This window comes from Opisthocomus hoazin, chromosome 2 (assembly GCF_030867145.1).
Source record: "Opisthocomus hoazin isolate bOpiHoa1 chromosome 2, bOpiHoa1.hap1, whole genome shotgun sequence".
NCBI lineage: Eukaryota > Metazoa > Chordata > Aves > Opisthocomiformes > Opisthocomidae > Opisthocomus > Opisthocomus hoazin.
The window spans coordinates 23,060,273-23,084,156 of NC_134415.1; the positions used below are offsets into that span (position 1 = coordinate 23,060,273).

Genomic DNA, 23,884 nt, shown 5'->3' on the forward strand with positions numbered 1-23,884 from the left:
AAATTTTATCAAAAATTCAGAGTTCTCACACTGAGAATATAAAGTCAAAAAGCATCAAGGTTTTTTTTCCAGGCTGCTGAAGTTTGAACAGTATTTTGATTAAACTAAAAACATGATTAGAATTCAGAACCAAGTGGATGCATGAATGTAAAGCAATGCTTAATTTAGAGAAAAAAAAAAAAGAGATCTTGATTTACATTTTGTTGTAGCTGTGCAAACTATGGTCCTTCTCTTTAAAAACATGTGTATGCTTCACTTCTACACAATAAAAGCATAAACCCTTTCATTTCAGGGAGACTATCCATGTGATGTTAAAAACCTATACGTTTGTGTTCACAGGACTGGAGCCTATGGAGTACAAGAACTCTTACCGATAGAACAAGGTATTAAAATCAGAGTTCATGAGGAAAGCACGCAGGGGTTATGCTGTACAAGCAGATCCAACAAAAAAGTCTGAAGAGCTTACAGACTCAAAAATCTACAGGTTGTTCATAAATACACCCATTCCACAGTAACACTAAGTATTCTGACAGGTTATTACCATGCAGTGTCAATAACATGGAGGATTTCATTCTCCTTTCCCACCCAGTTAAACAGCTTCATTAATAAGTTAAAAAAATAAAAATTGGCAGACGTTTTAACGTGAGAGTGTTAACATTAGAGAAATTTCTACCCAAAACACTGTACAAACTAAAACTTTATAGGTCTAACATCAGATCTTTAAGAAACTTCAGGAAACGAGTTGAATAAAAAGTCAAGTTTAATCTGAATTTTTAGACTTTAAACAAACACTCTCCTGCAGCTGGAATAAAACTCAGGGCAAATCTATCCCAAGTTCGGCCGAACTTGGGGTGGATTTGCCCTAGGATCTCTAAGTGTTGTTTGTACTCTTCTGTCTCCCACAGAGAAGCCCACTTTCAGACTTCTGTCTTATTGTGACAAAGAGCCACATCTGCTGCAGAACAAACATAAATCCATCACCAAGAGACACCTCATAAATCCTATTTGGTTATCTTTTTACACAGAATCTTCTTGATAAATCCTTCTCAGGAAAATGTAAAGCATGTCACACTGTTTTAGCAATCCTTTATTGAAGATAACAAGTTGGTTATGTTCACTGTATTGTATGAAACATCACAATATCATACTGGGAAGGTACTATCAGTACAGGGTTGGACCAGAGCGGACAGTCTGAACAATAAACCATTTTGCATTCTTCATTCCCTATCTTTTAACAACCCCCAAAAAAACAGTAAAGGGACAAATACCTGTTAACATCATCATTTAGAACAGTTTAACTTACAAGGCTAAAATCTAATGAATAAATAAAATATACTGTGGCAATAATCCTCTCTAGACCAAAAAAAAAAAATTAGATACACAGTGAATCAAAACGATTGGGAAAGCTGGCCTTCGGCACCAGTATGAAAGAGTATGTGGTTTTTACAGACTCACCATGGGGATAAAGTTACAGAAAAATACCATGAATTCCATTTCACACAAAACCAGTTGATGACTGTCATTAGCTTAAAACTACACACAAGGGCAACTACATCCTCGCTGAAACACAGTTTAAACAAATAGGAAAATGTTTACAAGGCATCCACAGCATGTAAATCATGTACAGATGGATACATTCATTGTTTCCCCTCCCCAATAGCTTTTATTTTAGATAAATACTTTACTCTTCCCCATTTTCAGCATTTACTGGACTCATTACATGCACAACTCAAAGAAGTCAGAAAAAAGTCAAGGTTATTGCAAAAATAGAATTAAACTAAGAATCTTCAAGTACCTTACATGACAGCCACTCTGTACCATGCCCATTGCTTATAAAATGAAAGGTCATTGAACCCATGAAAATATCTCTAATATTTTCTTAATTTAAAATAGATAATTTTAAGTGTATTTATAGTAATCTCAAAGTGATAATTTGAACTTTGAAAGTAACACAAACAATTAAAAATTATACCCATATTACACAAGACTTCTGTCTGTATCTTAAGCTGAAAAAAAATCAAAAAACTATAGAAAACCACATATAGAACAAAAAATAATCACAATTTACATTATAATAAAGGCAAATTTTCAGCATTTTTTTAAAAACCTGCAGCTGTGAGATGTCAAAGCAAGTCACTACTAACTATAAATTCATCAGTTTGGTTTTAAAAGATTTTTCTCTAGCAAGAGTTTAAGGGTGTGTTGTACACATGCGTAAAATTCTTACTGTTTTTAGATGCCTAGAATCTTCATATATTATTGCCAAATACACTTATCTTCAAGCAAGCAGTAGGCAACATATCACAATTTGGACACCGCAGGGAAACCTAACTGGTCTGGTAATACAGGTAAAACTGGAAAATTAAAAAAAAAAAAAAAATACACATCTGAGAGCATATTGCCCAATTGAAATTACTTCCAAGCCACAGAGCCGCAAAGCCTTCCAACTCGGTAAAGTGAAATAAGTAACGTCTCAAACAATTACTTGTACTCTCTCACGCTTGTGTGTTGCACATTTCATTTAGCCATAGTGTATCTTCAGAGTACGCCTACAATCCCACGCACCTCAGGTACGCACACCGATCTGCTGAGAGAATCATTCCTTCCTTCCTTTTTAGGGCCAAAGTTCATTACAGATGTAATCAGCATGCCTGAGGCTGGTAAAAATACTGTAGTACAGGCAATGCTAAGAGTGGCAATATCAGAAAACACAAAAATGAACAATGATGGAAAATTCTAATATCTTTCTGCCCATTTCACAAAATGTTGGAAATCCACCAGAATTTTTCCCTTGTGTTGAAGAAAACAGATTTAAAAGTTTTTTTTCCCCCTTTCAGAATCAAAAGCATTTTAGTAGATTTGTAAGGCTACCACGGATCTTCTAGATCTCCAGCACCCTACAGGAAAAGAAGAGGAAAAATATTACTACTCACCAGCACAAAAGAAAACATTTTTTGTTGCACTTTGGACTGAAGTGGCATAATTAGGTAGAGTACTAGCGTAAGACAGACGACATTTTCCTTTTTTTCCATACCTACCCAATTCCACACACATTCTCTGCTCCTCAACTTCATGAGGGAATTTACTTTTATAAAACATGAACCCAGTAAAGCTATTATAGCATAAAGACTTAAAAGCAAGTTATTATCTAAAATTGTACTAAAATCAGAGCTATCAATAGATACTACATCTATGGACTACAAAAAAAAAAAAAATCTATAAAATACTAAGGAACTCAGCTCTTCAGGTAATCCTGGTCCACAAGAAATTCCCACAGGCTGTTTTTCATTAAGGCAGTGAAATTTGTACCTATTTTGAACAAGAATATTTTTGTGCAGGTGATTTAACTTATTAGCAAATTAGTTACTACCACTGTAAATTCCCAGTATTACTACTGATCTACCCAAATGCACATACATACATTTGCCATACACCAAAAGACACGGAAAAGATTTGGTAGAAGGTAAACTTAGGTAGAATAGCCAGTTTATTCATTTAGATGGCTGACGTTTAACTGGAACACGAGAAACGTTGCCCAAATAGAGAACTATGATGAATGTGCCAAATCCAAAACTACTCAAATATTTTTAGAAACTAATGAACATCATGAGTTAATATCAGAAGCTATGAAAAGTTTCAAGTCGTGTCAGAATGACAGCATTTCAAAGGAAGTTTATTACTTGCTTAAAAGAGTCAATATGCATACAGATAGTATTCCACAGCATATTCTTTATTTTCACTTAAACACAAATGCTTAGAACTTGACACTAGGTACTAAGTCTAAGTACATTTCCATTTCTGGATGTTATGCTACAACCTGCAAAGTAATAATACAGTCCTCTAGAAAATAGATATTTATGATGAACAGTGGATACAATCTAAATTGGAAAAAAGCCAAACATTTAATGAAGAATAAGTGACAACCTAAAATGTAACAGCTTTTGTAATTTAATTGTAATATAAACTATACACAATTCAAATACAAACATGCAGTATATGATGCAGGGGAAAAAAAAGACTGAATAATTTGTATAACTCAATTTGCACAAAAGATACAATTAAGACATGAATTACTTTACAATTAGCAAACACATACCATCAAAATTATTATTTAAGAATGCACTTGAAAGAAAAAGTTTTAAAATTTATTTTTGCACTAGTGTGTCAGATGCCTATTGTTGGTGTCACAGGATTCTAAAAAAATTGAAATCTCTAATGGGAAGTCAACTGCTTGCTACACAACATAAGATGCAATTACTATAATATACCATAGTAGTTGAGCTTCTAAGGAAAAGAGCACTTTGTATAAACAATCTGTACAAATAACTAAAGTAAAAACAAACAGACTTCTAAGATAGATGTGACAAATGTTGAGATATCAACAAAGGAAAATATGCCAAGTGAAGCGGAGCGTGAAATCCACTGTGTAAAACATTACGTCTGTTTATCACTCGTCTCGTTCGTCCCTGAATGGTCGTCTGAGCTCTGTATTTCAGCAAGGCGACTCCCAGATTCTGAGTGGGTGCCCGGTGCGGGGTCCCTGGGTCCAGCATGCGCATGCGAAGTGGATGCTGCCGCTGATGGAGCAGGGCACTCTTCCCCCTGCCTCTTAGCTAGCCTGTAACTACTCAGCATCTCTTCCAGGAGGTGGCGGTAGTTCCCCCTGTGAGTAAGTCTCATTTGCCTGAGCGCTTCCACCAATTTGCCCTGCGTTCCACTTTCCTCGGCTTCGCCCGGGTCCTTTTTTTAAGATTCAAGACCCCAAAAAACATCAGTTGTTAATCTAGGATATTTTCTAACGACATTAAAAAAAAAACCAAACAATTTGTCTGACTGAGAAAACGTCAGCTTTGCTATATTTCAATCTAAAATACCTTATTAGCAACACACATATTCAAACAGTATCAGCCACGTTTGCCTATTTTATACAACATAACAATTTAAGAAATGATATCTATTAAACCAGCATTTTTAATCATTTCAGTTTATTTTGAGCCAAACAGTGTCAACATGGTACCTCCTCCCAATTAACTCCACCTTTGTTCAAACTCTTTCAATGAGCATAGCTGATATTCCCCACAACTGTGATCAGTTGTCAGGCAAAAATCTGAAAATTTAAGCTTCTTTAGCTATCAGATCAACGTTTATAACTGAATTTCTGCACAGCCAACAGTCCTGTGAAAAGCTTCCCAGAGAGAATAGATAACTACTGTTGGCAGTGCAGCTGAACCATCATCCCATCACAATAAATGCTCAAAGTGTTTTAGAAATCCCTCTACACTAAAGACTGACTTTCACATGCATGATGCTGCCATGAAAGAAACGCGCAGCTACCTATCAGCACCAGGACTGGTGGGGTTTGAACAACGTAAGACACTATTTTCTGCAGATGTGCGTATTGGCTAGAAATATTAACAGGTAGAACAGCTATTCAAAGTAAAATCTAGCAACCTGCAGCACAAAACCTGAGTCATAAGCACTGACTGAGGAATGGAGGTCTCCTCTGCAAACTGCCTATTTGACCACAAGCTTTCAGTTAAAAAAAATTAAGTTGTTTTTTTTTTTCCAACAGACTTGCACATCTATTACTGTGATGAGACTGGCACTAGATATTTCAACTTTCAAGTGCTAAAGCAGCACTGTCGCTTTAAGGGAACAGTACATTTTATTACCATCTAGCAAGTCATCAAGCTAGGGAAATGGAACTGTATCTCTGGAAGCCGGCAGATTTTGCAATACATTAGAGGCAAAATTCAGACTGCCTTTTTCTCATGCTGACCTCATTTTATTGTCATCTAGTCCAAAGGCTTCATAAACTACTAGTATTGTAGTCATCCATTTACAAGCTTAATAGCAGCATTAAGACAGTATCTTGGGTTCAGTAGGATTTTGGATGCTGTAATGTTTCTGGAATAGAAGCCCCAGGACTGATTAACACATTCTAAGTTAAAAAGGGGACAATTTTACCACAAAAATGAATGTTACTGCATCTGACACTATTCCTCTGAGCTTAATTTGTTGCATAGAGACATACTTCCACTGTGGCTTGCTGGTCTTAGTTTGAGATGTTCCGACTCCCATGTACTAGCATTTTTATATTCAGATAGCTCTTCAAGAGCCCAGTGAGGAGACGCAAGTTAAAGGGGATAGTTTTAATGTATGAAGCGGGATTGTTCCGATGCCTCATGAGCACAAAGTCAGTGAAAACTCAGGGCATTAAGATGAGGCTACAGATGTATCTCCTGTCTCTTAGATTTTGACAAAAATACTATTTATGTATTTATCTAGCTAATCTTAAACAAGGCAGCATAACTGAAGCATTCCATTTTTTTAAAAAGTTCAGAGAACATCTAAATTCCACAGCTCCTCCAGCCCATCAGTTTCGCTCCGAGGTTGACATTAGCACACATACATCCTGAATCTCCACATTTCACAATATTCAGATCTTTAAAAATTCTTCTGGCAGCCTGAAGTGAATACTTCGCTCTCATGCAACACTGAAGAGTAAAAGCAATAAGCAATATAGCAGCTCTGAGACTCCTAAACAATTCAAATACTAATACGAGTCGAAGTAACAGTGCTGTTAGTGTTTGATATTCAAACTCACCCGCTGCTTTGCACCCTGTTTGATGGCAGGCTATTTTGTGCTTCCCTCCTCTCCCTCAGCGCTAGCAGACAAGAACCCACAAACACTAGGACAGAAACTACCTCTTTTACATATTATACACTATACATACACACTATAACAGATTTCTCTCTAATGATGTGTGGCTAGAACAGGCCCCTGAAAACTACGATTATTGTGCAAGTTAGCATTTGTCTTCCTTCATGTTCTAACGCAACTTAGTGCTACTGACCGTAAAAAAAAAGACTAAGTTTTTGTTAACTATATTTAACAAGAGCATTCACAGTTTTTACACAAGTTCTGCTCTTTTAAATTCTGTATGTAAAAAGGGCTAGTATTTATTAGGGACAGGATTTACAATGTTTAAGGGTGTAAGAATTCTGTCCATTTACATTTTTAAAATTATCTGTAGTTGCCTTAATGTAAAAGCCCTTACTAAATTATGATTTGATTTGGCAAAGTGCCAGAGTATAGGATTAGTAAAAACAAGAGAGAATAATGATTGGTTTCAAACAAGGTATTCAAACTCGGCTTTAAACAAATACCACTGAAACTATTAACACAGCCACTGTAATTTTAACAATGTTCCTTGTGTTTTAAGGATACATCTACACCCAAGTAGCCTAACTAGATAGTAGCCTCCTAGTCTTAGGAAAAGGAAAAAAAAAATGGTCAAAGAGGTAGAGGCATTAGAGAATGAGTAATACTTCAACATGTTAACTAGAACACCTACTCCGTGGAATTGTAGCATTACCGTGGTAACAATTATTTAGCTATGAAGAAATACTTTTAAATTCCCTTTAAAGGTCTGAAAGCACCAAGCCCCAATACATAACAATTTCTATGAATTCACTTGCACTTGTAAAGGCACAAGCCACCATGTTCATAGCAGAGGTCCCTCTGCTGAAGCACTGGCAAAGTCGGTCTTCGTGAGCTCAACGCAGGGCTCTCTCCAGCCCACAATCTACAAAATACTTATACTCTGTGGAGATGCCTAAAAAACCCCACCTTATGACTGCTATACCCTGAAGTCACATCAGTGATCTCTGAATACTGCTGTAGTAAGGATTCTTTCACTCCTCAGTCTCCACATCACCTCCTTATTTAGGCTATATGTTAGAGGTTCTCAGAAAATGCTCATGTGAACAATCGGAAGAAGTTACTCTACAATCACTAGCTTGGATGACAAAAAAATTCTAAGCACAACACTAACCGAAATCTTTACAGTGCTAAGTAAAAATGACACTAATCTAGAAAAAGATGCCACCTTGGTTTCGATTTATATGCTAAGAAACTTATTTGAAAAGCTATTATGATCCAGTTCACAGGGTAACTAGTCTAAATTGTTCAGCGCTAAAAAGCATAGTCTTTAGAAGTCATATTCTCAATTGCAAAAGTTAATCTGGTCAGTTTGGGCTGTTTTTGTGTTTTTTTGGTGTTTTTAAAAATTTTTACTCCTGCATTAGTGTTTTAGCAATTAATTACTTTATTATTTTATCAAGGTAAAAAAATGGTTCTAGCCTTATATAAAATCATCAGATGAAGATATCTGTCACAGGTGGACCATCCAGTTAGTAATAGTAGTATTCTGCACTACACCCATGCTCTAACAGACAGGTGTACACTGCTAACTACACACAGGGACATACTCCCAAGTGCAAGTCAGTGCACCTATGTGCTTTGTAGACTCAGCATCTGTGCCTGCAGCTCATAATTTTTAGTACGAAGATCCACTCTTGCTTCATATTAATTTATAACAGGGGCATCATTAGTTAGATTTTGGTCTCACTTGGAAATGCCATCATTGGGATGTACTGTATGTTTCCACCCTACCTTTGCTTCCTGTTTATATGTGAGATGTGTAGCAACATTATCACAGTGTGTAGACACTCTGGAGAATCTGACATTGAGTAACTGAACAGCTTCCTTCCCTTTTGCCCCTCCCATGCACCTACTCAGTTCCAAAGACTAAGAGATCACCAGATGTATACCTGGGACTGAGTAAGACTAGCAAGAAAATCATGTTTTCATCACCTCAGATGAAAGCCACTAAACTAATCCACTTCAAGGATAGTAAAACAACAATTCCTACTTGCTGAAAAAGTGCAAAAGGAATTGCATCCTTCACCCAGTGGCACATCCTCCTCTCAAACTGTTCTGGGTCAGAATCAGTTAGGATGGAAAGAAGAAAAGGTACTGAGTGGCAAATGACATCTTACTACAAGATCAAACGAAAATTTAATCCAGTGTATTTAAAATACATCATTCAATTATCGAGATTTGCACTGAATACCAATAGAAAGCAAAGTTTACAAAGTAGACTGGAATGTACTGCTCACAGTTCATGTTAAGGAAACCAACTTAAAAGGACTCAAAACAACTGTCCAGGGATTCTAATGGCAATAGAGGTCACAGCTATTAACGATAATAAGGGTTAAAGCTATATTCCAAATAACTTGGATATTTAGCTCAGTTACCTCAATTATAATGATGATGTACAAATATTTCCTGGAAATAGCCAATACACAAAAGGATGCTGTACTGTATGTTAGGGCTTTCAGCAAGCTTGCATGGCTATGGAAGAGTAGATTTGGACTTAGAAAAGATGCATCATAAAAGCAACTTTTAGAAAGTTATAATTAGACAAACATTTTTCTTAAAAAAAAAAAAATCAACCAACTTATAAAACCTATGCCATAATCTTCAAAGAAACTACTTTTACCAGTAACTTTACCCCAAAAGCAGGAACAAAATTATGGTTAAATATGAAAAGTAGTACCAGGCTGACAGAGGTGGAGAGTTTCCTGAAGGACTAAAGAAGCTGAAGAGAAGAAAATTTTCTCTAGCTTGTTTTGGGGTACTGTTGCACAATTTTTTGAAAATTAAGTGAAAAAAGTATGCTCTGTAATTTTCAAACTAAAAAAAAAAAAAGGAACAAAAAATAAAAAAAGTTAAAGATTTATTCTGTATTTGTACTGTAACAGAATAGCAGCCCCTTCCACCTACACAAGCTTTCTAACTTAAGAGAATAAACCGAATATAGCTAGCCAAGAGAAGATGACAGTGGGAAAAACACAACAATAATTGTGGTGAGTCTGCATATTTACAATGTTAAAGCACACAACTGATCATTTCAAAGTATTTAAAATAAAAGTTGACATATCCGCAACTCCATTCATTGAAACGACTACCTGATTGAGGACCTTGTAGCCATCTCAAAGGAAAAAAATATGACGAAGGATTTACTAGAAGACGAATGGTACCTTGACACATTAGTTCACATAAACTGTACAGGAAGTGACATGTGTACAAGCAGTGATTTTTTTTTTTAATCAGTTCTTCTGTTTTCCTAAGATTTTTTTTAAACAAATATAACCACAACTGATATGAACACCAGTTATTACTCTTTATACTAACATTAAGAACCACCAAATAATCAGGTTTAAAGTTACAGTAAACCATATTTCAACATACTATTTAAAATCCAACTTATTAGGAATTGGGCAGAACAATGTAAACCATTTTAGAAATCAGAACCAAAGTAAACTAAAAATCACTTTACACTTTCCTTAGACCACTGCACATGGGATACTTAAAGACAGTGTAAACACTGACTAATTTTTTAGAGTTAAGTCTCATTATCTTTTATATTCAGCATAACAAGGTCTTCCACACTTATAGAAGATAACAGGAAGAGTGTCTGCCCCCTCTTCGACTAGATTTCTGGACAGTAGACATAACAGCTATTTAAGTAATGAATACGCTGACCATAATTTTTGACAATAATAAACTATAATTTAGACAAGCTCTGCATGGTTGCCTCACAGGTTTGCCTGAAAAACGCAGTAGCCAATTAAATGTTTAAAAAGTCATTCAGAATCAGGTGTCAGTTTGCTGTCTTTTTGAGGATGAAGTCCTATATCACATCCATCTAAAACAAGGTCAAAATGAACTGTATGCTACAATACATATTTTGTGTTTATAATACTTCATTGGCAGTGATGTACATTTTTGCTTAATGTATGACACTACTTTGACATTCTCATTAACAAAGAGGCATAGCAATCAAAATGGGAACTTACCCCCTCATTCTCTCTGTGTGGATTCAGCCTACTATACACAGCTTCAATAATATTACGCCTAAAAAAAGAAATTTAAAAAAAATGAAGCACAACAAAGGATTTCAAGCATTGATAACTTAAAAAGCTTGAGCACAGTAATAATTTCAAAGTGTTTAAGATGTTTTGCCGTTAACCTGCCTCTTTAAAAGATGACGCCCACTCTCAGAGTCTTTACTCACTGTCAATATGATGTTTGGGGATTTAGCAGTAAGTCAGGATTTGTAAAGACTAAGCAAGCCAAAACGTTTTCTTACCTTACCCTCCCCCATGGTCTACCTCTTTACCTCTTTAGAAGCTCCAGCTGCATAGTCAGATTTTGCCAAGAGTAATATTTAAATCTATATTTTACTCATTATAATAAAATTCTTCAAGTTTCCTAGTTTTCTTGCCTTATTTCTGGATGTGGAACTTGAGGACAGTTGAGGTTGTCCCCATTTTTATTACATATACACAGGTTACTACTTACCTACAAAATTTTCAAGTCTGGTGTCCAGAGTACACAACCTCTGAGATGTGTTGTCTAGTGTCTATTCAGACTGTAGAAACTAAAACCCAAATGCCACTAGCTAAACTTTTCTATATAAGGCCAAACCCTCACAGGCAGGTAAAATAAGCACAAAAAGCTTCTAAAAAAATAAAACCCAAAGTATAAACAGGCTTCTATGAGGAAAAAGATTATGTCTTTACATCTTCAAATCATGGTAAGAACTGGGAAACATTCAGACAAGTGTAATAATAAAGATGATCAAAGTTATTGGCAGCTTCAACAAAAATGAACTGCCACATGAACTAAGATTCTCAAGTCTGGAAGTGGTTAAGATCTAGAAAAATGATGTCTTACAGAATGTGGGTAAGTACTGACTGTTGACTCTTCCACACAAAGACCACAAGGGCATCAATGACAGCAGCAAATGTGTCAAAAATACACAGTGATGGCTCCTGATGCAACAGAACTTTCTGCCCCAGAATACTGAGAATAAGTTTGATAATGTTCTTTTTGAACGTATCAGGAAGCACCTCAGCTGTAAGAAGCTGAAAACCAAAATAATGATAGGGGAAGTATTTTACATATTTTCCTGGTTTTATATTCTTCCCTAGGCATCTACTTTCAGCTGTCCTGTGGACAGGAGACAGAGCTAGAATGATCCTTGGTCTGATCTAGTATGACAAGGTTCTTGTGTTCACACCATGGAAACAAAAGCACATTCAAAACAGAAGAGTTTGGTTTTGGAAAGGGATGTTGCAAGTATGTTGGCTTCTGAGACAAAGCAATAAATCAGGTAATCTCAGTATCTAGTGTCCAGCACCAGAACATATTTTTCCAGTCACAATCCAACATTTAAAGCAATACCTACTAAAATACTCAGAACCCTGGGACATGGTTTGCAGACCGATGAATGCAAGGGACCATGCATCAGATCTCAGGATGACCACTAACCTACAACACTGAAAAGACATCGTGCTATTGTATATTCAGAGGCAATATGTATCGATGATGAAATCAGCATTTATCTAGACACACCACAAAGGCAAGCAGAAGGGCAGGCACAAAAGATACACCTGACAACTCGAAGCCTCAAGACACTGGCATATATGCAATTTGTGCTTGTTCAAAGACAAAGGTTTCCGCCTGCGTCTGAATGAGGTCCAGGAAAGAAGTTCGGAATTAAATGGATAGTGGCACTTTCAAAAATTCTGTCCGATATGAAAAGTCCACTGAAGAATACAACTTCTCCAAGGGCACATCAGTTAAAGTCAATGCTTTAAGAATACTGGAAGGGTTGCACAGCTGAACTAGCATGAGGATCCATCAGCACTGATGGAATATTTTCACAGAGAAAAGAAACTAAATCTTTATGCACATGATACAGATAGGGTTCTCTCCATTTAGTTTCACATTCAGTGATGGTGGAATAACACAATTCTGACCAAATGCCTGTACTAAGGAAAGCAGTGGTACCTCACATCATTGTAACAGAAAACACCTAGACAGTCCAAGCAAGACTGTCATAGAAGCAGCAGATAGCCATTGCAGATGGTTTAAATTAGACTTCAAACTTAAGCCTTTGGGAATCTTCATATCTTCACAATTACTTTTCTTTCTTTGAACAGCATATTTCTTTGTACTATCCTTTAAGGGAAATTTCAGGAGCAAGACGTTGAGTGGAAGCACTAATGCCCAAGTGACAGGGTGGCTCAAAACTTTTGTTTTCTTCAGCAACAAGTGACTATTCTTTTGGCAGCATTTGAAGTTACTGGGGGGTCCAAGTCAAGCCAGAAGACAGTCTTTGAAGAGTAAGATTTTAAAGGATAAAACACCACCATCAAGTGACCACAGCACAGTTGACACCTTTAGATCTCCTCTCTCAAAGAATGAGTCAGTATGGGCTTCTGCGCAAGTGGGATGCCCGAAGGAAGTATATAATGCCAGCAGAAGTGGAGCTTCTTCAGAGGCTCTTAAGGTTTGCAAACTTAGTCTAGTCAAGGTAACATTGCATGGAGTTTCTCCGGCTCAGACATACTAAAATCCAGGAGCAACCACGGTGCTAAAACCAAGGACATCAGCCACAGACAAGCTCTTTCTGCAACCTGGTTGGGCCAGGTCTCGGAGTTCAACCAGAAGGACAAAGCGTGAATTCTTCATGTCCTGGTAACATCACAGGACAAGGATCTCAAGACAAAGAATACTCTCTTGTTAGGACAAAAGTTTTAAGTTATACAGTATGTGGTTTTGGGCTGCGTAGTTGTACTTTTTCAAAACTTCTATTCAGAAGCTCAATCAAATTAAATACATCATTGCCTGTCTTTGTCCTTAGTTTGAAGGACAAGAAAAAGTTACTCAATACTGTATGATATTCTCTTAAAAGAAGCTGCAGGTACACCTCCTGAAGTTAATTTTCTGTAACACAGGACTTTAAAAGTCAAAACGGAGAAAGGCATCAACAAGCAACTTCTGAATCTAAGCCCATTAAAAACGTAAACTGGGTTACAACAAGCGAAAGTAGAATTTACATGCAAGGGTTCCAGAATAATGAAGCAGTACATGATGCAGTTATTAATGAGCAAAACAACAAACCACTCCAACTCATTCAGCAGCTAGGAGGCACTGAAAAGAACAGGCACACCACAACTTCTCTGAATGCCTGGAATGCACACAAGTGGAGAAAAAGGCCCAGAACGTACAGGTACTTTCAAGGCAAGATGCATATGCAAGATGCATATGCAAGTGCTCAGAGGACAGGACTTCATATTTTGAACTGTACAAAGATTCCAAAAGAAACATGAGCTATGCCAAGGAACAATAATGGGTCCCATTGTATGGGAAATTCTAGATTAACAATTGTTAATGCAATCCTGAATTCTGTTCATTAAAATCCTTAAATTATAGATTGTTAGAACATCATCATTAGCCTCCACAGAAAACCTACGTCATTTCTGAATGTTTATTCCAATAAAGTTTTAAAATGCATATCCTAGTTCAATATTCTTGCTTACCTAACATTCAGTTTAAGACTAAACAAAGAAAAACAATTTTCTTATGTGAACATTTGCTGAGCAAACAAGCATTGACCCAAACTTACAATGGACATTAGGTGGTAGAGGGAACATGAAATCAGGAAAATTGAGCTGGTATTTTGATATTCCGGTTACATTATTGACAGTTCTTAATAAATGTAAAGCAGTAAAAAGCCAAGAATAAATATTTTTTATTTTTTAAAATGGCTACATGGAAACAGTAAACTAGTATGTTGTGTATCAGAATATGATCACTCTGTTTCCCCTTACCATTCTGGAATGGGAACAGTGACACAAATGTTTATGTAGTTCAAAAGTACATAAGTATAGCTTAAAAGACAAAACCCAACTTTTTTCTTTAATCTGAATATTGCTGTTGCAATATAAAACCTTTAAAACATTTAAATAACAGTATTTGTTTCGTGAACTAAACAGTTCAAGAAATTCTAGTACTGTACTCACTTGCCAGCTAAACCACCTCCTGGTGGTAAATTAGGGATATTCTCCGCAGTTAAAATACGAATAACATGAGCAAGATCAGGCATTCCTTCTTCACCCGATTTTTCCATAATTTCTAATTTAAAAACAGAAGAAGTCCTTAGATTATTGAATTAATACCACCCATTCTTTAAGACACTAAAATACAAGATACTATCACTTTTTAACAGGGACATTATGAAAAAGTTACATGTAACCAGGAAAATATTCTTCATGTTCTGGGTAAACAGCCTTTGTATGGTGGAACAGAGCTATTCAAATCCATAGCCTGCCTTTCCAGTATGATTCTAGTCATTCCCTCTCAGAAAAACTCAGAAGCAGGCTGTGAACTAGATGAAATGAGACAGCAGTCTGTTCTCTTCAAAAAAGACAGCCCAGAGTCTGTTTCAGTTACCTTCCTGTTACATTGCAACACATACTCAAAAGTTACAAGCCATAAGGCCAATGCTTCCCAGGAATTCGGTCATACTTCATTGTGAGCAACACCTTGAATTCTCAAAGGCCTGAATCTCTGGTCCACAAACACGAAGACCATCATACAATAGTGGCACATATAAAGGCCCATTTATCACTCCAGTGGCCAAAACAAAATACAGAGGTGATGACAAATCAATAATCAATATAATACGGTATTCCATTTTCAAAGCAGACGTATCACACAAGTCCATGTTAGTAAGTTCTTCTGCCTTGGAAAAGAGCTGCCGAAACGGAAGTAAATCTTCAACATGCTCTTACTCATCAAAGCTGCTATAAGGTGAATGTGCAATAGCTGTGTATACATTCACATAGGCATAACACTACCAGTTTCCAGCTATCAATACCTAGTCACTCCACTACTACCATGGCAGGAAAAGGTTCACTAAGTTACCTACAAATTGTAGTTGTATGCATGTGTCACATTTTTAAGAGGTTTTTTCCTGAAAATCAACTAAATTAAGGAATGGATTGCCATCTCCTGTAGACATTGTTCTAGATAAAAATTCTTTGTTTGAGCCACCAAAGAATTAAGAAGAATGAATCTTCTCAAATCATCCTAAAAAAGCCTTCTCAGTCTGTATCTTGGCTATTATCCAAAGATAAACAAATCACTTAAATTTCTTACAATCAATTCATTATATTCCGGATGCCTGATTTGAAGCCTGCAACTAAAGCCAGAAGGAGCTACAATTTGAGTTTCTGAAGTTAGTAGAAAAGCACATCACCTACCTACTTTAAACACTGCATCCCAAGCTTCCTGGTATTTAAACCTCTCCTGATGCTTACCACTTACCTAGAAAACAAGTGATATGCAGGCTTCTCTCAGGACGACTAAAAACAAAGTGCTTGCAAGGCACTTGCTTCCTCTGTATCAGGGATATCTGTAGGAAAGTCCTCCAAAAGCAATTCTACTTTTCAAATAGTTTTACTCCCCTGTAACAAATAAGGCACTACACTTCTAAGCCTCAATTTTAAGTCAGCACCATACAACCTCTGCGACGAATAAACTAGTTATATTACTACTAGGAGTGATTAAACATTCTTCCATGAAGCTTTATGTATATTATCATACATCCATCCATTAAGAATGAATCACGGCTAGCAAAGGAAATGACAGATGAATATGTATGCTTGAATCTTGATTTTGACCACTTCTTCCTACACATTGACACAAATCAGCCACAAGTCCTCTTATACATTATGTCCTTTTGTGCAGCTCTACCTAGTTAGAAGTAGATTGCACCACTATAATATAATTTTGCTGTATCACATCCAATAGGAAATGTTTCCTTTGCACATACTGCTTTTTATACCAAGAACACATCTGGTTTTGTACATATTAATTCTTGCTATTTGTCTGCTTTTAGTAAGAAAGGCTACAAAAGTAAGCAATTACTAAACATTAATGCAAGCACAAGATTTTTATATCATCTTAAAAGGGAATTAAAGCAATCACAACTAAAGATTTATGTATATTTCTTGGTACTGGAAACTTCTACTTTGTACTGCATAACCACTTCTCAGGGAGTGCTAAAGTGAATGAGCATCCTGTTTCCATTTCTAGAAGGTGCCAGATTGGGTATTCTGGTAGAATGGACCATCTCCTTTTTCTTTTCCTGATACTGGGGTGAATAATTTAATCCAGAACACGCCCCCTCTCATATAAAAAGTTTCCTAATAGAAAATAGAGAATAAAGCAAATGACCAAGCATGCCCTTTTTTCATTACACATCAGTTAGCAGATACACACTGTGGATTTGTTTGACAAAGGCCACTAAAGAAAGAAATCAAATGTTTTCAGAAACAGATTTATAGGCATTTACAAGGTTTTCACCTTCATCTCCATGATGTTAAGAATAATCCTGTAATTAAAATTTTTCCCCTGAATGTGCAAAACACGATTGCAGAAACTTTTACATCTGCTTTGCTAATATAAATTCAGACACTTAAAGAATCATATCCTGGTATTATCATACATGCAAATCCACTAAAGTCCACTACAAAGTCTACTACTTTAATCCTAAAATACTTTTCACTAAGAGCCTAACACAACTCTTAGATAAGCATTTTGAAAATTCAGACAAAATTATATTTCAATTGTATATAATGCAAGTCTCCAGTCAGACAGCGTTACAAGTTTCCTATGTTCCAGCATCTCCTTTGATTTCCAGCTATAAAATGATGACAAATCAGTTTCATATAGATGATAAATTCCACATATGTAAAATGCACCATCCAACTCACTGTATTAACTCAGTATTCATCTACTATTAAGACTGTTTAAGCCTATAAAGAGCATGTGCCCTTATTTATAATTTGAGGGTTTAGTGTGGGTTTCTTTTAACGGCATGTCTGATACACCCTTTCAAATCAACTGAAACATATCAGAGAATTAAATTGACTTCTGTACCTAGTTTTTTCTTCCTATGACCAAACTCAGTATCTCTAAAAACCAAAGAAAAACAGAACAGAAAGTAGCATTTGAAAGCAGCAGTAAGACAAGACTGACCTGGCATAAATAAACTACTGTCTAATACCTGCATTACATTGGAAATTAACCCATTAATGACTCAAAACAGAAGCACGGCTGTGCTCACCATCATAAATAACTCAACCACAAGCTACTGACTACAACCTCATTAAGTATTTCAGAATACTTTTGAACGGGCAGCTTTGGAATGCAGTTAGACAGTCTGTCAACCTGAAGACCCAAACTAGCAAAAGAGCTTTGGTATACAGTTCTTCCACTAGAAATCTCTGTAAACTATCACTTGCTGAGTTTGTTTTTTTAATAACTCTGTTAAAAAAAACCCCTCTGTTTTGGTATTAAAACAATAATTCTCTTCAGTATTAATAACTGGAAAGATTTTACGGAGCTACTAACTCAGCTCATTGTACAAATACACAGGATCTCAGCATTCTACTTACGAATGTACAAAGACAGACTACAACTGTTACACATTTAAGTATTAAAATACTTTTGAACACAGATTTTTAAATTTTTTAAAACAAAGAAAAGCATGCCTCAAACAATGCCTTTCTCTCCAAGCCAGAGCTTAAAATGCCCGAGTGTAGCAATGAAAAACCCTGTTGTCTAAAAGGTTTGCTGGGTTAGTTCAGTCAGCTCGAAATTTGAGGTCCACAGGAGAATAGAAAAATATTCCATATTGAACAGTGTACATTCAATAAGAATAAACACCACTGATCAAACTAAAACTGCTTCAGGAAGCCCCAAAGGATTTTCTACTAAGTGCCAGTGTTGTCCTGATTTAAATTAGTCACTTACTGAAACAAGTGTGTCTAAGAGAACTCATAGCTTGTATTTTTGACATCTCCATCTTTGCAGCTGAGTTCTAAAACAAGATGATTTTTTTCAGAATGTTTTTACAACAGGTATAAATAAAATTGTTCTTGGCTATCAATCAACTGCACATAACTTCTGAGCTACTAACTCTTTAACAGATAAAGAAATACTGTTGCACACAAGAATTTAACACGAACAAAGTCCATTATTTGTCTTTTGAAAGGAACAGTCATCATCTAGTCTGGTATATTAAACATCAGTAAATCTACTACAGATTCTCACTATATGCAATCACTTGCTGTAACTGAACATAGATTCTTGGACTTAGCTGCCTAGCTTACCACGTTCAGAGCCTCAAAACACATCAGGACTACAAATACATTGTAACAAAACACACTTTTCTGAAGACCACCATCCTAAGGTGTAAACTGTATTTAGAATACATCTAAAGAAATACAACTTCTGCCTTTTGAAAGTAACTAAAGAGATGATCAAATCTATATTATCAACATCACAACTAATCTGCCAGGCTTTAAGCTTTTAGAATTAAGGGCAGTTTAAGCTTTCAGGCACAGCTCTTACACACTGTTTTTCTGACTACACTTAGTCTAAAGATGAATGCAAAACTGGTTACGGCAGTTGTCTTTTCCTGGTCAAAAAGGCGTTCCCACCTTCCAAAACTTATTCTCACTACTCCAACACTTGAGATCACACTCTCCCCACTCCCCATCCCTTTTTTTAAAGTTTAAAGTGTTTCTGATCATTACTTAAACCTTTAAATTGGACTACTTTTTTAAAAGAATCCAACATCCTTCCAAGCAATTCTCCCCATGATGCTTAGTGGTTTAAAACATTTCATTAAAGCTTCTTTCCATCATTTCTGAACTAATAATACTAAAGATACAAATGTAAGGTAAAAATAGCTGTCCAACAACTCTCTTTTTAAAGGAAGGATACTGTGTCAAAATTACAATTTCATAGAATTTATTACGAATGCAAAAACTTGTTAGCAAACAAGTAAATATTTCAAGTTCTTCTGAAGTCTGTTTCCTTTATTTTCTCCACTTCTTGACAGTATTTCCTCAAATATGCTCTCACTCCTTGCTAAATACTTCGCATTCAAAGGCCTTGCACTCTGTCCAATTAGCAGAACACAGAATGACACAGGGAATTCATGCAGGAAAAAAAAAAAAAAAAATCAAGAAGAGTTGAAGCAACAGAAGTCCAAGCTTTGAAGCAACTTATTTCGCTGGAACACTGAAGCTGAACAATCATTTTGAGTTACATTTGGAAAAGCTCTGCATTAGTTCAGGCTACAAACTCTCCACTTGTTTTTGTTGTCATATTTAACAAATACTACACACAATATAACTAAAATACATTTCTGTTAAGAAGTTATTCTGATACCTTAAAATGGTAACTCAATTATGCTACAACACTGCACTGTTACTAGCCAACAGTGCTTCCCACGCCATTCTCAGCTAATCCAGTCACTCTAATCAGAAGTATTTGATAGCTTTTCTAGTAATCTACTTCACTTATGAAAGCAATAAAATGCACTGCAGTTCCATACATTTTTCACCTATTTGCCAACTGAGAGCAGGGCCACCAAGAAGCTGGGAATACTAACCAGTAACCACTGTGTGCACACCTGACTGCTGTCAGTGAAGGTAACTGCTCCTGGCTCTCTCCCAGAGCCCATTAACAGCTTGTGTACTCTACTCAGACACAGGAAGATAATGGGTATTTATCTTAACTAGTGTCATCTAGGAAGCCTGGGATGTAAGCCAAATTCTGAGAAACATGCCTGGAGTTAGCATTTGAAGTGACCATTAGCTCTCGCTAATCTCAACAGAAACTACAAATATGCAAGCCATTTCAATTTAGATCCCACTCAAACAAGAGGGAAAGACACCACCGCTACGCCAGCGCATTCAGAGATAACTTATATTGTGACCTGAAGGCCTTCTTATATATATTTTAAAATTAAGGTTTGTTACACCAATTATCTAGATTACCGGGACACTGACGCAAATACAAAAAAAAATGTTTTAAGTTTACCTCATTTGCTTCAGAGTGCAATGAAAAAAGGTCTCTAGATAAGGAACATGAGTAATTTTCACAGCTGTTTCACACAGATGAAAAATTAAATGATAAAATATCTACAATAAGTGTCATTTCTAGCATGAAAATAAGTTTGAGAACTTCAGTGTGGCGAAACTCATTTGTCCACAGCAATCAGATTACAGTGGCAGCATGTACATTTCCATGTCACTGTTGCATTTTACACTGGATTCCCCATCTCCTCGGATTTACAGATTACTTCTCATTTATACCTAATGCTGCTTACTTGGATATGAACTACTTTCTCATAAAAGCACATCCAATCAGACATTTCAGTATCCATTACAGCATGTTAAAAAGTCAGCAAGTCTATCAGATACTCAAATAAAACAAAACCAATAAGAAAAACAGAAGTGGCCTCTATCTCGTGATAGTGCTGGAGTTCCTGCGTTAGTAATTCTCAGAGAGTCATAAAGAAAGAAAATTAAGTTGTTCAACTCTACAGGTTATACACACACTTGGGTGCATGGCAAGTTTGCAGATCCATGTTGGGAAAATTTGGTCAGTCACACTTTCTTTCATAAACAGCGCTCAAGCTCAGGCAGTCAATGCCCAGAGCTGTGGTTTATGTCATTGAGGCCTTGTTACAGTCTCAAGACTGTGGCCTCATGCTGGTTCTGACCAGCAAAGTCCCAAACATCTTAGCACCCAAATCTAAATTCATTTCATGGAACTCTGCTGAACAGTTCTGTAGACTGCCAATATGACATTTTTTAATATGAACACAGAAAAGTACCATCAGGACAGCAATACTATAGTATAAAGCTAACCCACTGGTCTCAGTACGTGGAACAAATACATCTAAGAAGGCTACACGACTCATTATTCATATATTTAGGGACCACCTCTTCATGAAGCACAGTTAAACTTAGATGTAGTGATCAGAATATTCTAGTCTAGGCCTGAAACAAGTCAAGAAAGGGTACAAGTTCTCAGCTAGCTTTATCTTCACTAAACCTTTTCCTTCCTTGAATACTGTTACTACAACTGACAGTTCCAACAACTATTTTAATAAGCTGCATCCCCATAAGTGGGTGACCATGATTCAGCACCCTTCTGATGAGATTAGAGAAGTTTAAAGAATCATAACAAGGCTTTCAAAACCTCTGATGACTGCTTCTCTCCAGTGATGCTACTTCACAGTATTATCCTAGCAACATTTGTAACAGCAAGACAAACTGTTCCAAGAACTCAGTTGGTTTTCATGCCTGTGCTGCTTCTGCAAAAATCTGTGCCAACATAAGGACAATATTATAAAAAAGGCAAACTTTCAATACCAGTCCTGAACTTCAAATCTACCAAAACTGAGCTACACCTGGATCACTAGCATAATTGAGTAGACCAGGAGGCCACGGCATATAGCTGTCATCAGACCTTAGAACAGCCTTAACGAGTGACAAAAGATTTTAAGTCAGAAGCAATAGTCTGAAAGCCTGCTTCAAATGTCAGGTTTTCTGACATTAAGAATGCTGCAGAAAAGCAATAAATATACAAGGGCAAGTCTTTCACTCTTAGTCAAGCTAACTTTTACTGCTTCTGCTTAGGAGAAGATGTCTCATTCAATCTTTTGGATAAGTAGAGATAGTTATAAAATCAGCAACTAAATGAAACTGGTTAGAAATTAAATTTAGTCCTCCATGAATGCTCTAGACGATTATATGGTTTTTATTGACACACACACAGCCACTTGGTAAGCACTCAGACGGGATGATTTAAGGCTCTTGTATTCATAGGTATTCTGATCATTTATACTCTGTTAAGTTTTCACAAACGTGCCTTTACACAAGTTGGAGTGAAAAGTAACTCACAGCTGTGTTAAATAGAAGCAGCTCAAAAAGCTTGGGTAATTAGATTAATAAGTCATCCCTTCATAAAAATCCCATATAGCTTTTTCTTTTTGTCAAAAACTTTCAGATAAAAAGGGAGCAAGTATCACAAGTATCCCTTTTAATGATATTTTATAAGGAAGACATAACAATATCACAATTTAATTAGCTGATACAACACTCTGCAAGGTCAGTGGTTGCATTTTGAGCTGTGAAGGTATAAGGAAAATCCTAAAGCTCACATTAAGAAAATGCTTTTAGGGTACCAGGATAAACTAACCACACGGCTTAAAATATTTTTCTGGACACACAAAAACTCGGAGTTGTAACCAGTCCTGAATTTGACCCAACATATAGTGCCATTATGGCTTTCAGGGTTTTTGTTTTCATGCTCAAGAAGGTTATGACAGCATTTCTAACGAAAAAAATGGATTTCTTACCTTCAACCCGTGACTCCAAGTACTTATCCAACTCTGCATCTTTTTTCACCGCCTCATCTGAGACCTTAGGAGCATTTGAAAAACAAACTAGTACGATACTCATGTTATCACGACTCCCCTATATGACACAGAAAAAAGAAGAGTTAAGATCTTAATTCTTATTTTTCATTTTTCTATTCTAGTCAATTACATGTTCCAACTACAGTTCTAAAGATATATCTGGGAAAAAGAAACCTTGAAATAAAGCTGGTTTTGATTAATAAGAACCTCTAAGTTTTCCAAATAAAGTACTCTCTAGAATTAATTTTATTTTTATTGTACATTCTTAGTCTTAATGTTAAAAATATTTACTGTTCTTATTTACATATCAACCGATTAAAAATAATATCAAGAAAACAGGTCAGAAATTGGACAGTCATTTAATGTTACCTGAAGCCAAGTTAAAAAAAACAACTCATGTTGCAAAATACTTATCCTAGACTACCAGAATAGCTAGCTCCAGCTACTAATTTATTTCAGTTTTAGAGCATTCATGCAAGACATTACATTCATTACAAATCTGTTTATCAGAATGCACCTGTGTCATACATAGCAACCTGAAAAAAACAAGTACAAAATATGAATTCATTTAATATGGCCAAGCTGACCATACAGACTATCAGCTCACATTTTATTTCCAAAATTATAATCCACAGCTAAATTTAAAAACACAGTGTTCAAGTCTCTTACAAGGAGACCCAGCAGAATCATAAACTTAAACTCCTGGTTTGAAATCAAGAATTCAATTTGGGGTTTTTTTGGTAGAAATTTAAGTGCCATTAGTCACTGCATATTGTTTCTGTGTACATCCAACCTACCAGATAGTTCCTATCATCTATCACAACTCCTTCTCCTGAAGAAGTTAAGTAGGAATCCGACATTAGAATAAATTCCTTCAGAAATACTCAGGTGTT

General features: G+C 36.1%; 1 protein-coding gene across 7 annotated transcripts in view; it reads right to left on the reverse strand.

The window, feature by feature from the left end:
- Positions 1–1,069: 1,069 nt before the first annotated feature.
- The window catches only part of PPM1B (protein phosphatase, Mg2+/Mn2+ dependent 1B), a 61,723-nt gene continuing 38,908 nt past the window's right edge, over positions 1,070–23,884 (reverse strand). For 6 of the 7 annotated variants that reach the window (XM_075412877.1, XM_075412875.1, XM_075412873.1 and 3 more), the window contains 4 exons: positions 22,932–23,049; positions 14,725–14,836; positions 10,708–10,765; positions 3,970–4,740 (listed from right to left, as the gene is read on the reverse strand). In XM_075412877.1, coding sequence (XP_075268992.1) covers positions 4,435–4,740; positions 10,708–10,765; positions 14,725–14,836; positions 22,932–23,049 — 594 coding nt within the window. In that variant the 3' untranslated portion in view covers positions 3,970–4,434. Of the gene's footprint in view, positions 2,898–3,969; positions 4,741–10,707; positions 10,766–14,724; positions 14,837–22,931; positions 23,050–23,884 lie in introns of those variants that run through there. The other variant, XM_075412878.1, reaches the window with a different exon arrangement.